General features: G+C 45.3%; 1 protein-coding gene across 1 annotated transcript in view; it reads right to left on the reverse strand.

Annotated features, from left to right (window-relative positions):
• The window catches only part of RAD54L2 (RAD54-like 2 (S. cerevisiae)), a 30,245-nt gene extending 21,253 nt beyond the window's left edge, over positions 1 to 8,992 (reverse strand). Inside the window, exons 1-2 of the mRNA XM_005881908.2 lie at positions 8,800 to 8,992; positions 33 to 234 (exon numbers count right to left, since the gene is read on the reverse strand). Coding sequence (XP_005881970.1) covers positions 33 to 234; positions 8,800 to 8,938 — 341 coding nt within the window. The 5' untranslated portion in view covers positions 8,939 to 8,992. The remainder of the gene's footprint in view (positions 1 to 32; positions 235 to 8,799) is intronic.
• Positions 8,993 to 15,136: the final 6,144 nt, after the last annotated feature.

Consider the following 15,136-nt stretch of genomic DNA (forward strand, 5'->3'; position numbering starts at 1 on the left):
CGCCTTCTCCTCTTACCCGGAGCACAGCTCACCGTATGTTCCTCCTCATGTGGGAGGGCTTCTGAGCTCTCTTCTTTTTGGGGTCGTCAGAGGCCAGGCTCTTGCCTTGGTGGCGCCTAAGCTGCTCTGAAGGCTCAGACTGAGATGAGGTAGTTGAAGTGCACCGCGGTGGCCGCTGCCCATCTTCCCCCAGCTGGGCACACTCAGTGCCGTACATGTCCTCCAGGGATGGGTCTGAAAAGATAAGGGGAAAGAGGTGCCAGGGACCAACTTTACTGGGGAAAACGAGTTCTGATGCCTGACACACCTGGGCTCAAACTTCAACTCAGCAACTTATTAGCTGGTGATCTTAGGCAAGTTACTTACATCTCTCGGGACCTCAACGGACTTGTCTACCCAACGAGGACAATGATGCCCACATTTCAGAGCTACGGTGAGGACTAACCAGTGCCCATGCCTAGCACCAAGCCTGGCCCAGGGCAGTCTCACAAAAAAATGACAGCCATCATTCTTGCTATAATTTTGCACTGTGGTCTGTGTAAGGAAGCTTCGTGGCCTCAGACCGCTCAGAAAGGAACAGCTGGGTTCCAAACACAGCTCACACTCCCCTGTGTGACTCTAAGCAAGTCTCATCTGCCAACAGGGAGAACAAGTGTCTTCAAGTGCTCACTCGTTCAATTCACCACCTACTTATGAGGGCGTTCAACATGCAGGCACTGTCCTAGGTGTTTTAAGGCTATGATAACACTCCTTTCCTTCAAAAAGTTTGTTTTCTAGAAAATCTGATTTAAAAATGGGCAGAGGACCTGAATAGACACTTCTCCCTCCATAGGAGATACAGATTGCCAGTAGACATATGAAAAGATGCTCAACAGCACTAATTATCAGAGATGCAAATTAAAAACTATAATGAGGCCCTGATCGGTTTGGCTCAGTGGATAGAGCATCGGCCTGTGGACTGAAGGGTCCCGGGTTCGATTCCGGTCAAGGGCATGTACCTTGGTTGCGGGCACGTCCCCAGTGGGGGGTGTGCAGGAGGCAGCTGGTCGATGTTTCTCTCTCATTGATGTTTCTAACTCCCTATCCCTCTCCCTTCCTCTCTGTAAAAAATCAATAAAATATTAAAAAAAAAAAAACTATAATGAGATATCCCTCATACCCCTCAGAGTGCTTATCATCAATAAATCAACACACAAGTGCAGGCGAGGATGTGGAGAAAAGGGAGGCCTCGTGCACTATTGGTGGAAATGTAGATTAGCACAGCCACTGTGAAAAACAGTATGGCGTTAAATAATTAAAAATTATTTCTAATCCCATTTCTGGGTATTTATCCAAACAAATCCAAAACACTAATTCAAAAAGATATCTGCACCCCTATATTCACTGCAGCATTATTTACAATAACCAAGTGTCCGCTAATAGACAATTGGATAAAGATGTGGTACACATATACAGTGGAATATTACTCAGCTATAAAAAAGAATGACCAGCCCTGGCTGGTTGCTCAGTGGTTAGAGCATTAGCCCACAGACCAAGGGGATTGTTGGTTCGATTCCTGATCAAGGGCACGTACAGGTCAAGGACACGTAACTCTGTTGTGGGCTCAATCCCCAGCCCTAGTCGGGTGCATGCGGGAGGCAACCAGCCAATGTGTCTCTCATATTGATGTTTCTCACTCTCTCTCCCTCTCTCTCCTCCTCCTCTCTCCCTTCCACTCTCTCTAAAAATCAATGGGAAAATATCCTCAGGTAAGGATTAAAAAAAAAAAAGAAAGAAAAAAGAATGACCATTTGCCACAACATGGATGGATAGAGAGGATATTATGCTAAGTAAAATAAATCTGACAGAGAAAAACAAATACATATGATTTCACTTATATGTGGAATCTGAAAAACAAAATAAGTGAACAAACAAAACAGAAACAAACTAATAGATACAGAGAACAAACTGACAGTTGCCAGATGGGAAGAGGTTTAGGGGGCTGGGTGAAAAAGGTGGAGGGATGAAGTACAAATTGGCATTTACAAAACAGTCATGGGGATGTACAGCAGAGCTTAGGGGATACAGTCAATAATATCGTAATAACTATGTATGGTGTCAGTATTAGTCTTACTGGGGGAATTCCTTCCTATATATATAAGCATCTGTCCAGCCACTATGCTGTACACCTGAAACTAATGTAATGTTGAATGTCAAATGTAATTTTAAAAGTTTTTCAAAATATGTTAAAATAAAAAAGCGAATTATTTAAAAAGAGAATGACATGTACAAACTGCATTTTGTTATTCCAAACACACACCAACACCCCCCATGAGACTGCAGACCACCTCTGTATTCTAAACTTGTCATAAAGACTGCCACCAAACGGCCACCATGGCCTCTCTGCACCTGCTTAGAGTTCAGCCTTACACACACTTGAGCATCTGCCATGTACAGGCCCTGTGCCGGGGCACAATGGAATGGCTCACCCAGGAAAGCACACACGATGAGGTGAGTACCGAGAGCCACACTTGGGGAAAGGACCCCTACCCAGGCTTGCTTAGGTCTGGGAGTGAGGATGCTTCCTTGGGAGAGGTGAGGCCTGGGCTTCATGTCATAGAGTCGGTAGGCACCAGCTGGTAAGGGAGGAAGGAAAGAACATTCTGAGCAGATACCGGAGCATAAGCAAAAGGAATAGACTTTAAACAAGGAGGAGAGATTAAGAAAACGCAGGCAGTCCAATATGGGCTCATTAAAAACGAGTGAGCAAGGCAGCAGGAGGACCTTCCAACCCAGCCACTTTCCTCTCTCTTCCCAGCATCCCCTCTCCCAAGGCTGACTTAGGTGTAGAGCCAAGATCCTTCCTGGAGTCAGCACAGAAGTCAGCCCCTGCCACAGGGAGGACCACCCAAGGCCTCTTCTTCCTACCACTAGGATATTTCACTTCCTACTAGTATATTTCACTGCCTGGTGTTTGGGTGGGGAAGGGATGCTAACGTAGCCACTGCAAGAGTGGAGGGTGGCAGGGGATAGGTGGGGTGGAGCTGTGTGCGCGCATGCTCACACGCTAACGAGTGCACAGCCTGGGTGATTCACTCCTGTGCAGCAGCCCTGGATGCATCTTCCTTGGCCTTCACACTGAGAGGCCACTGGAGGTTTCAGGTAGACAACCTGTGCTTTTGAAGAGCAAAGGGGAAATGGCGGAGGGAGGCACCAGACATGGACTGTGCATCATGGGCCACCGCAATGCCGTTAACATCGCAGTCCCCTCTCTATTACAACCGAGTCTGCAGCCGGCCTTTCACAAAAGGCCTCCCAGAGATGGCAGAGTCTGGGTGGCAAGAAGCGCCGGGAATGCAACGCAGGCCTAGGCTCAGGGGCAGGCCCTGCCTGCTGAGGAAGCAAGGTGCCCTGCTCCTGCGCCCAGTCAGCCAGGAGAACAGAAAGAGAAGCTCCAAAGTGCGGCTGCCAATCAGACTAACTGCCACCAAATTCACGACCCTCCTACACAGTCCTCTCCTGTTTCCACCGGAAGCACCACGGGAGGAAAGCTCAGCAAACTGTTTTCCTTAAGAACTATCCTTCCTTCAGGCCCCTCATGCCTCCAGAGAGCTAATACCCCCATGGTATTGTCACATGACAGTATTGTCACCTTCCTCCTCACAGCCCTGCGTTCTTCCCTCCTAAAAAGCAAGGCCATCAAATCCCTCCTACCTAAGAACCAGGTGTGTGAACAGCAGACTCCCTAAGAGGGACAGCTACTGCTAAACGGCCACTTTCACCAACACTGCACCTTGGCCTACACACCAATTACACTTGGGGCTGGGTTGGCACACTTCAACTTGGTGTTTTGCTGGGTCCTCTGAACTGGTTTGGACAATGACCTTTGATGTCCTCCTGGCCTTAAGGCTTTTTGTTTTGTTTCTATTTCACAAGCAAATTTATTAAGTAACCACTCGGAGGAATAGTTGGAGGCTAGGTGGTTAGGGAGAAGGCAGATAAGACAGAGTCCAAGTACAGAGGGCAGGCCTTGAATAAGGCCAAGGGTCTGAACTTGATCTGCAGGGCAGTGGGAACTTGTTGCCAACTGTTGTATTTCTTCCTTCTGGTTTTAGCCTTGCAGAGTGAACTGTTCCTGGGAGGAGGAAGAACAGAACCTGACAGTCTTTCAATATCACAGACAAATTCACTATCAAACATTACAACTTGTGAGGCCTGGCTGTGAATTCCTGTCTGGCAGGGGGTGGATGTGGACATGTGCAGTAGGAATTTTAAAATGATTAGACACAGCATATAAAATCCTCATGCATGCTTGGTACAGACTCAGATTTCTCCTTTTCTTTATAAAGGGGAGACAGGTCTAAACCAGCTCTTACCACCCAGCATTCTTTGAACAAACCCTCAGCCTCTGGGTTCAACAACCACTGCTGGCTTGTTAGAGAGCTTCAGTTTATGGATGTGCTGATATTTAGTTTGTCACATAAGTCAGTGTTTTACAGTGCTTCATGGCTGCCTAATGCTTATTATGAAATGTCTGGTTTCTACATAACATTACACCACATCTTAAACGTTCTTGCCCTGGCCCGGTGGATCCGTTGGTGGAGTGTCATCCTGTACACCAAAAGGCTGTGAGTTCGATCCTCAACTTGGGGCGCATGCAGGAAGCAACAGATTGATGTTTCTCCCCATTCCCTTTCTCTTTCTCTAAAATCAATGAAAACATATCCTCAGGTTAAGATTAAAAAAAACAAAGATCAGCGAATTCCACGTCTTACCATGTGCCTCTTGGCATGATACAGGAGGATGCACACGCCACAACCTAGGACTTATGTGCCAAAAAACTGAGCCTGAATCTGAACTACCTTGTTATCTCACTCCCAATTTGCAAAACTACAGGGGACTAAGGACAATGTTAAACTTGGCAAACGATACCACAGGGGTGCATGCGTGCTATTTTACAGATGAGGAAACTTGTCTCAAAGCTGTAAGTAGTAAAGACAAGATTCAAACAGTGTCAACCAGGTGGTTGATCTGGCTCCAGTTCATGCTCTTAGCCACCACATTGCACAGTCGCTCCTCTACCCTATTTCCCAGAAGGTCATGTGGAAAAAAAATAGAGTTCAGAGACAGAGCTACATATGTTCTCTGTCTTGGTTTACAACAAAGGTATAGCAAAAATGCAATAAGAGTGCTGGAGCCATTAGAAAATCACATTGGGGGAAGAGGGCATGAACTTGACCCCTACCTCACACCACACAAAAATCAACTCCAGATGGATCATAGAACTAAGTGCAGATAAAACATTAAAGCTTCTAGAAGATAATAGGAGAATAGCTTTATGACCTTGGGGGAGACAAAAATTTCTTAAATAAGGCATAAAAAGCACTAAATATAAAGGGGGAAATGATCAATTTGATTTCATTAAAATCTATTCATCGAAAATACAATTTAAAAAAGAGCATAAAACTGCAAAAAAATAAAAACACAAACCCCAAAATTAAGAGGGTGAAAATCAATATAGAAGGGAAAGATGTGTGTGTGTGTATTTAACTAAAGACTCATATTCAGATATAATGACTATAAATCAATAAGAGATGGATGGAAAAAAGAAAAGAGGTTAAAAAAATATGTTCAGCCCTAGCTGGTTTGGCTCAATGGATAGAGCGTCGGTCTGCAGACTGAAGGGTCCCAAGTTCGATTCCAGTCAAGGGTACATGCCCAGCTTGCAGGCTCAGATCCCAGGAGGCAGCCGATTAATGATTCTCTCTCATCATGGATGTTTCTATCTCCCTCTCTTTCTGAAATCAATCAATTGCAGGCTCTCCCAGGAGGCAGCCGATTAATGATTCTCTCTCATCATGGATGTTTCTATCTCCCTCTCTTTCTGAAATCAATCAATAAAAAAAATTTTTTCTTAAAAAAAAAAAATGTGTTCAGGCACTTTACAAAAGTGCAAATGGTCATACAAGCATATGGAAAAAGGCTCAACGCATTACATAATCAGGGAAATACAAATTAAACCCACAGCCAGAAGCTCCCACTCCACGGATTACTGGGAAGAAGTGTTAAAGGTCCTACAAAGTCACTCTGAATAACTGAGTCAACACATGACATGCTTTTCTGAGGCAGATTTACAAAACAATCTTCTGTCCCCAGCCGATTTCTGTCCTTTGTGTCTCTAAGCCTGGCACACAGAAAGAAGGAAAGAAACTGGTATCAAAATTGGCACCACTTAATTTCCAACAAGAGATCACTCTAAACTCTGACTCAGGCTGTTGTGAAAAATCAGTCCAGTACTCACAGTGAGAGTGTGAAATAGCGCCTGTTAGAACCCAAGTAAGTAAACCCCGGGTTCCAGGTATATCTCACACCACCACCATGTAGGCCCCTTGCTCTCTGTGCTCCAGCTGTCACGGCTTCTACCTTTCTGATTCTTAAACAAGCAGATTCGTTTCCACCCCAGGGCCTTTGCCCTGGCCCTCTGCCTAGAACATTTTACTCCTGATTTCTTTACACTGCAAGCAAAGAGGACAAGTAGAATGGGGTCAGAGAAAAAGCAAACTTCCTGTAGGAGAGTCGGAGACCCAGGGGCTAAGAGACCAGCTTTCCTTATCCAGTGGTCCAAGGTGGACGGGGTCAGCCTGAACCCTAAGTTGACATCTAGGAGTCTTGCTGTCAACAAGATGGCTGTGAAACAGGTTACAGAAGGGCCTAAGCATGCTGTTGGTTATCTAGCTGCAGGTCCAGGTTCCTACTACTCTGATATGCCATATAAAATAGACAAGAGTAAAGTGAAATAAAGAAGGCCTATATGTTCTAAAACGATGTGCCCATCAAGCCAGTCTGTGTCCAGACCTCGATTAGTTAACGTAAACCAGGGCTTCTCGGACTTCTGCACTGAGGGGTCCTACACATCCAGCAAGAGATTAAACCTGAAGCTGAGCTGGCAGAAAATACTGAGCCAGAAAAACCACTGCATAAGGAAAGTTCATTCCAGAGGCACCAGGTTTTGAACCTCTGCCTCTAATGACAGACCTCAAAGATGCTGACACCCAACTGTGCCCATTTCAAAAGAATAGAGAAAGCCCAGTATAGACATCAAGATAAAAAAGCCAACACCAAACCAAAACAAAAACCCAGGGGAATGAAAAACCAAAGCCAGAAGTTCTCACACCATGCCATGGGCCCTAACACGTTATAAAAAGAGAGCACATCTTCATCCCACCCTTCTTAAAGGCAACGCCCTGGTGCTGTTCCCCAGTAGCAAGCCTTCCTGCTCTGGTATAGCCAGCTCTCAGACTAATGTCCTACCAGGCAACATTCAAAGGGCGAGGAGGAGACGACACCCAGTTTAATGTAGCAAAGCTAAAACTATCCTGAACTCCCCATCCACTCCCTCTTATTCCTCCCACCTTGACAAAGGTTTCATCCTCCTCCCAGGCTTTACCTATTCCGTCTTCAACCTGCCCCACACATCCAATATGTCACCAAGTCTATAAAGATAATCAAGTAGGAGAAAGTGTGACAAAGTGCTTGTGAAAGGACAGAGCTAGCACTTAGAGGGAAATTTATAGTTTTAAACTAGAGGCCCGGTGCACGAATTTCTGCACCAGTGGGGTCCCTGGGCCTGGCCTGCGGATCAGGCCAAAACCAGCTCTCCAACATCCCCCAAGGGATCCTGGATTGCAAGAGGGCGCAGGCCAGGCCAAGGGACCCCACTAGTACACAATCGGGGCCAGTGAGGGACATGGGAGATTGGCCAGTCAGGGAGGGACCACAGGCAGACCCCAGCAGCAAGCTAACCTACCAGGTGGAGCTTCTGCCTCCTGGTGGTCAGTGCACACCACAGCGAGCAGTTGAGCAGCCTTAGCATATATCATTAAGCATACTACGCTTTGATTGGTTGAACGGACGACCTGACACTTAGCATATTAGGCTTTTATTATATAGGATGCTTATATTAGGGGTGGGTGGAGCCTAAAATGAGCTAAGCATTTTCTTACGAAGTTTGAAAGTAATGCAAAATAAACCCAAAAGAAGTAGAAAGAGGAATACTGTAAAGTAGACATTACAAAGAAAACACACACAATAGAGGGGTCACCAAAGCCGAAGGACAATTGTTTGAGAAAATTAGTAAGATGTTCAGATATTTCTGTACACTATGAGGGAGCAATATAAAAGGGAGCGGTTGTTATCCAATAGAGGAAAATTCAAATAAAAAGTGCTAAATTAATAGTTTCCTTTTTGAAAGGGTTTCTCAAGCTCAGCGCTATTGACATTTTGGGCTGGATAACTGCATATAGGAAGGGTTTTCCTATGTAACGTAGGATGTTTAGCAGCATCCCTTCTCTCTCCCCAAAGGAGCATCAACCCTCACTGCTCATGTCCACACAGGCAGAACTGTGAGTATAATTTCAGGAAACTCTCAGACCACTCACTGTGACCCCCATGCCTTCCTGTGGCCACCTCATGGGTCCATGACACCGGACTACAAAGTGTGGTCACAGGGACTCTGCCACTGACTCCTCCATGACTTGGACAAGCATGCTCCACTCCCAAATCCTCAGACCTGAGTCTGCATGCCTGTCCAAGGCGAGCTGAATTAACGCTAACGGTCCTTCCAGCACTAAAGCGAGGCTTATGTAGAACAGCCCACTTCCTGGGAAGAAGCATGTGAGTTCATGGTTGTTGTGTTTCCATTCTCTGTCTTTTCCTGATGGATGACCTAAGAAACCCAACTAGAAACACCACGCTCAGCCAGCAAAGATTCCATAAGAAGAAAAGATAAGGCCACCTCCGGCACTCACTAGAGCCACTCACCATCCAGCAGGTCCTCCTCATCATCCCTGCTGTGCTCCTCCACTGCCACCTCCTCCTCCTCCTCCTCCTCTTCCGCATCCTCCAGCTCCACGTCCGGGTCCAGGTCTGGATCGCTCCCTGAGGTGGATTCGTCTGACATGGCTCCCAGAGGTCCTCAGTGGGCATTACCGACTCATGGTGCACTGCAGGGGTCCTGGGAAGAGGACAAGAGGCAGTAGCATCACCACGGGCTTCACTTAGAGCATGATTCCTTCAAAGAGAAAATGCCATGAATTCCCTGGAGCTTTTCTAAGCAGGGCAAGGTAACATCCCAAACTCAACTTTGCCCACAAGTGCACTGGCCCTGCACTATGTGTTGGTGACTCTCTGCCCACCTCAGAATTCCCATTTGTTCATTTCTTCATGCATAAACTGTTCCCTAAGCACCAACTCTATATCTATACATACATACACACACATATGGCTATATAATCACAGGCACTATGCTAGGCTTTGGGAACACAGCACAAATCATGCTGGGGAGGACTGCAGGAGGGTGTGTGCCAGAAGGAGCTGCTACTTTAGGGGGAGGGGACAGGGAAGTTTCTATTGAACAGAGGCCAGAAGGAAGAGGGAGCCACTCAGGCATCTAGAGGGAGAGTATTCTAGGCAAAGTGTGCCGCAAGGGCAGAGCCCTGGAGTGGGAATAACTGGGAGTGGGTCCTGCCTACAACAGGCCAGGGACCTGCCTTGGAGCATGAAGAAGGCAGTCCACTCTCCAATCACCTGAACGAAGGGCTTGCAGTGGGCAGCTGGCTATCCACCACAGTCACTCCTCCGGAACACGTGGCAGCCTCAGGCTGCCCATGGCACGGAATGCCCCTGTGCCCATCTAAGCTCTCAGGCTCTGTTCTACCTCTTGGCCCCGTCCCAGCTCCATTTCTTCCAAAAAGCCTTTGTCAACTGTCCCAAACTTCTGGGGTCATCTTCCCTCCTCTGAACTCCATTAGCCATACTGACCAGGCGTACCTTCACTGAAGGCTTCATACAGGCTACCTGCAAAGTGGTTTCTTACCTCCTGGCCCAACAGTAACCTCGGCAGGGACTTAGCTGGGATCTGTTTCTTTGTGTCCTGGGCTATTCAGATCACTCATTCATTCATTAACATTCACGTGCTCATTTGCCAACCTGCTCTACTATGTCTAGTATGTGCAGGCACTGAGCATGTCTAACTGTCTGCTTCTCTCCCCACTTTACTATTAGCTGTAAAACGGGGGGTGGGGGGGGATAAAAAACAAGATAAAAAGAAAGCTTTACCTTGCTTTGTGATAAAGTGAATATGTTAACATAAAGATTCACTGAGTTCTTTCAAGTTTTCCGCATATTTCCAATTTTTAATAATAAAATGTGGGGGAGGAACACAGAGAAACAACCTTTTACAATATAAACAATATAAATGTGCTGCAGACAACCACATCAACAATCAGGTTATCCTAAAATTCCTCCATCTCCCAAAATAAAAACTGAAACACAAGTCTCCAATTATTCAACACAAAATACTATTTCAAAGCTGCTATCTTGTGTTAAGGTGCAGACACAACTTGAAACAGAACTTCTATGTTCTCCTGAACAGAAAGAGAAACAAAATGAAGCAGGCTGGACCCTTTAGAGCTTTGGGAAACTAGAACTTAAGTTTAAGACTGCTCAGTTTAAAGCCCCAGGAATTATGAATGTGTATGTCCCAATGGGTGAGATACTTAGCCGCTCAAAACAAAGCAAAGAACAGCTGTGAAATGATTTAGTAACAAAATTTAAATGTTAGCATTAATAACACACTTCCAAAAACACCTACAAAGGGCACTAAGCTACAGGGAAAAGAAGTGATCCACAAGTACAAATCAATATACCTAACGCTGAGCTACCATCCACTAAGTGACAAAACAAGATTGCAAATCTCTGAAGGAATGACTGCTTATGTCTAAATTCATTAGGTCTTAGAGAGGAAGTAGTACATCAGCTGCTTTGAAAATGAAATTTATTTCTGAACATTAGTATGATGATAACTCATCAGTAACCACACTGTGTTTGGTCAGTGTTTGTAATCAGCATAACCCCTGTTCATCCTAGATGCTTTGAGGTAAGTGTTCTGCTTACAGTGTGCTTGGCTGATTATGGAGTGGCTTTTAGAGAACAGATTTTAATTAGCAAGTATGTTTAGGTAATCTGAATGCCTGTCATTTTAGAGAAGAAAAGGTGTGGTGGTGGAAAATGTCACTACAGAGAGAAAAAAGGAAATCTTAATGTTTGCAATAGCATGGATGGACCTGGAGATTTAATGCTAACTGAAAGAAGCCAGTTAGAGAAAGACAAGTACCACATAATGTCACTTATATGTGGAATCTAATGAACAAAATAAACTAACAAAATAGAGACTAATAGATACAGAGAATAGACTGACAGCTGTCAGAGGGAAGGGGGGTGGGTGGCTGGGTGAAAAAGCAAAAAAAAAACACCCAACAACTCATAGACACAGACACAGAGGGAAAGAGGGCTAGGGGGCAGTAGAAGAGAGTAAAGGAGTAAAGGGAAGATAAATGGTGATGGAAGGAGACTTGACGTGGGGTGGTGAACACACAATTCAGTATACAGATGATGTATTATGGAATTGTACACTTGAAACCTATTTAAAATTTTATTAATCTATGTCATCCCAATAAATTCAATAATAATGAAAAAAGCTATAAGTACAAACTTACTGAAACTGGGGCAAAGTCTTACACTAAGTCTGTATGCCCCACACTGCAGTATGTGTAAAAGGCGTTGTGTAAAAGGTGTTCAATAAACATACTGGATGATGGGAAGAAAAAAAGGAGACAAGAAATGAGCTCTTGGTAGAACTCATTCCATGTGAACCCTGCTGCACCCCAGTGAGGAGTGGCTCTGCCTCCAGCTCAGGGAACCAGGAGAGTGATGATGGCAGTGCTGCGCCTTAATGAGGACCTTTATTCCTACAAAACAAATTCTAGGAATCAAATTCTATCTTAATGAAACTGGAGAACTAGCTATTTAAAGGAACTCTAAAGAGAACCACTTTATTTATTTATTTTTTTTTTTTATTGATTTTTTACAGAGAGGAAGGGAGAGAGATAGAGAGTTAGAAACATCGATGAGAGAGAAACATCGATCAGCTGCCTCCTGCACATCTCCCACTGGGGATGTGCCCGAAACCCGGGTACATGCCCTTGACCGGAATCGAACCTGGGACCCTTCAGTCCGCAGGCCGACGCTCTATCCACTGAGCCAAACCGGTTTCGGCAAACGAACCACTTTAAAAAGCAAACATTTAATCCCCAAGTAATATGTTAATATCTACAGCTTAATATAGTGGGTCCCTAAAAGGAGACTATAATTATGAAGAACTCACAGCCAATCCCAGTCCAGCCCCTCACAGCAATCTTGAGAGTGAAGGAAACGGCTCTTCTGCCCTAGTTAAGTTCAAAGACAAGGACAACTGTCTACAGAGTGGTGCCTGTCCAGGAATCAGGGAGTTAATCATGAGGGCATAGTCGTTAGACATATCCTAGGGGGGTGGGTTACACAGGAGAAACACACACACACACACACACACACACACACACACACACAGCCTGTGCTCACAGAGCAGACCATGCTTGGAGAGTCCCTACTGAAATCATAAAACTGCAGGCGCACCGGCCTCTCTGCAGCAGGGCAGCCCTTGCAATTTCAGAGATGTCTTTGTGGTCCTTGGCAGCATCCCGATCTTGCCTTTGATATAAAACAATCCATTCCAAACTGCCATGTCCTCATTGATTTTTGTGACCTTCAGTAGTATATTCAGTTTCTTCAAACGATCTCAAAGCAATTCCCACGGCAAGTGCCACTCACACTTTTTTTTTCCATTAAGAATATAAACAGCCCAGCTGGTGTGGCTCAGTGGTTGAGTGTCAACCTAGAAACCAGGAGGGCAAAGTTCAATTTCCAGTCAGGGCACATGCCCGGGTTGCAGGCTCAATCCCCAGTAGGGTCGTGCAGGAAGTAGCCCATCAACAATTCTCTCTCATCTCTCTCATCATTGATCTTTCTATCTCCCTTCCTCTCACACACACACACACATACATGCACATATATATATACACACAAAACGATGCATTTATGCTAATTTACAAGGGGGAAAAGTCTTTTAAGAGCATGAAAACATTCAGTCCAAAACTTTAGGCAACACCCCTCTAAAAAAATCCTTTAGTCAAAGACGGGGGCAGGGGGGATTTCAGTCCATATATAGTACTCTCTGGGTACCCACAAGATCCTTCCAGTCTGTGAGATTTCCACTGGGGTGGATCTCTCCTGTGCAAGACAAAACCCTGATGTGTAGCCCAAATGCCTTTTGATTATCAGTTACTTAAAAACACATTTTATACACACAAAGCAGCCACAGAACTCAACTCCCACAGCTCAAAATATTTGACTTGGAAATCTAATGAGACTTTTGGCAATTTGGAACTTAAGTCAAAATAAGGAGGGAAAGGTAAACAAACACATTCAGGACTCTAAGGAGCCGGGCCACAGGAGACAACGCTCTCCAATCTCCAGGTACCACAAAGAAAGAAAAAGTGGCATTTTAAAATGGAACAGAGAACCATGTTACATGAACTTAAAAAAATATTAGAACAGTCCATGCCATACTCCAATAAAAAACTACAAGATCAATTTGATATAAAAACAGTAGACACACGTTATTTTACAAATGTAATTAACCATCAAGGGCGAACTTTCTCGATGACTTAATACTACATTTGCAAAGTCAAATTTTTACTTTTACCACTGGGTCTCTGCTAGCCACACCCCCTTTAAAATGGCCATGGGCTGAGGTTCCTTGTGTTCCCCCCTCAAAGATCCCTGGCTCAGGTCACTGGCCAGACATCCCGCAGGGTCAGTCCCAGAGGGTTGAGTACGTAGGAGTAAAGCTCTAGAAGGCCACTGCGAAGGGGAGCAAATGAAAGACTCACTTCATTCTCCATGGAATAAGCTGGAAAAAGGAGGGGGGCGGTGTATGGGGAGAGGAACGGGGAGGAGAGAACGGACCATTAAGTTGGGAAGATGTGAGCTAAAGCAGGGATGGCAGCTTTGGCTATGAGAAGCCTATGACATAGCCACTACTCCCTAGAGAAATCAGGGCTCTGAAAAATTCTCTCTCTACACACACACACACACACACACACACTTATTTGTTAAAACATCAGCTCAGTGTAATCTGAGTGAGGGCGGTAAAAAAAGAAAGTTAAGGTTCCCAGATCTCTGAATACAGGGACTGAAACAAGAGTAAAAGCAATTGGGCAAGTATGTTCCCTTTCAGCGTGGGAGCCTGTGTCTCTTTCCACAGAGCTCCCGCTTCATACAGAGATAAGGACCCACGCGGCAGGGGCACGGATGGCCACTTTCCTAGGCTTCCTGGAGCCTAAGCCAGCCCTGAGCGCAGAGCCGCCTAAAAAGCAGGCCAGGTTTATCTACTAGATGGTAAGACTGAGGCTTGGAGAAAAGCCCAATCATGCTCCAGTCCCACCCCTGCGATGCCGTCCCCTCCACCACTTCAGCTCCAGGCCCTCACAGCCTCTTCCCAAAGCCCAAGCCTGTGAGGCTCCTCCGCTCCTAAGTGCTCTTGTGGGCACAGAGCCACGGAGCTCAGTCTGGGTGCCTTCAAACCCAGACAAACACAAGCTGTGCGCAGAGGGGATGGTGCCCTAATAACTCTGCAGTTAGCATGAACTTGGGTAAAGACTTCTCTGTATCTAGTCAACCTACTCCCGAGACACAATCCTGAAAAGTTCTACGCAAATAGCATTTCAACAAAGCAAAGCCTTTATAGCAGGGGCCCCACGTGATGCTTCTATAATACAGCTCGTAACCACTAATTTTCTGAGTTGATGAGGATCACTTTAGATTTTCAATTTTTTTCTTTTAAAATAGCTATACCTAGAAGGTTGTATAGTGAGTGTGGTCCTTCCTAAACTGGATGACTACTACTTTTGTGATATATACTGTTATACTGTCAAATGTTTTACAGGGGAAATGTAATCTACTAATGTAATTTTATTTCTATGGTTACTCAAGTTTTTCACTTTGGCTTTGCCAGTGACTTGGACACTCTCTATATTTAGCTCCTTAAAGACATAGGTAAGCGCTGGCTCCACTTCCCCCAGTTCTAAAACGAAAGGCAATGCTAGTCAGGTGCAGCCTCCTTAAGATACCCAGGGTACAAGACACAAAAACCAACACCACAATAACCTAGGATTAAAAAGGCTAATTAGCCTCCCAGCATGCACCCCTCCCCCCCCCTCCC

This window comes from Myotis brandtii, unplaced genomic scaffold, assembly GCF_000412655.1.
Source record: "Myotis brandtii unplaced genomic scaffold, ASM41265v1 scaffold693, whole genome shotgun sequence".
In the NCBI taxonomy this organism is placed as follows: Eukaryota; Metazoa; Chordata; class Mammalia; order Chiroptera; family Vespertilionidae; genus Myotis; species Myotis brandtii.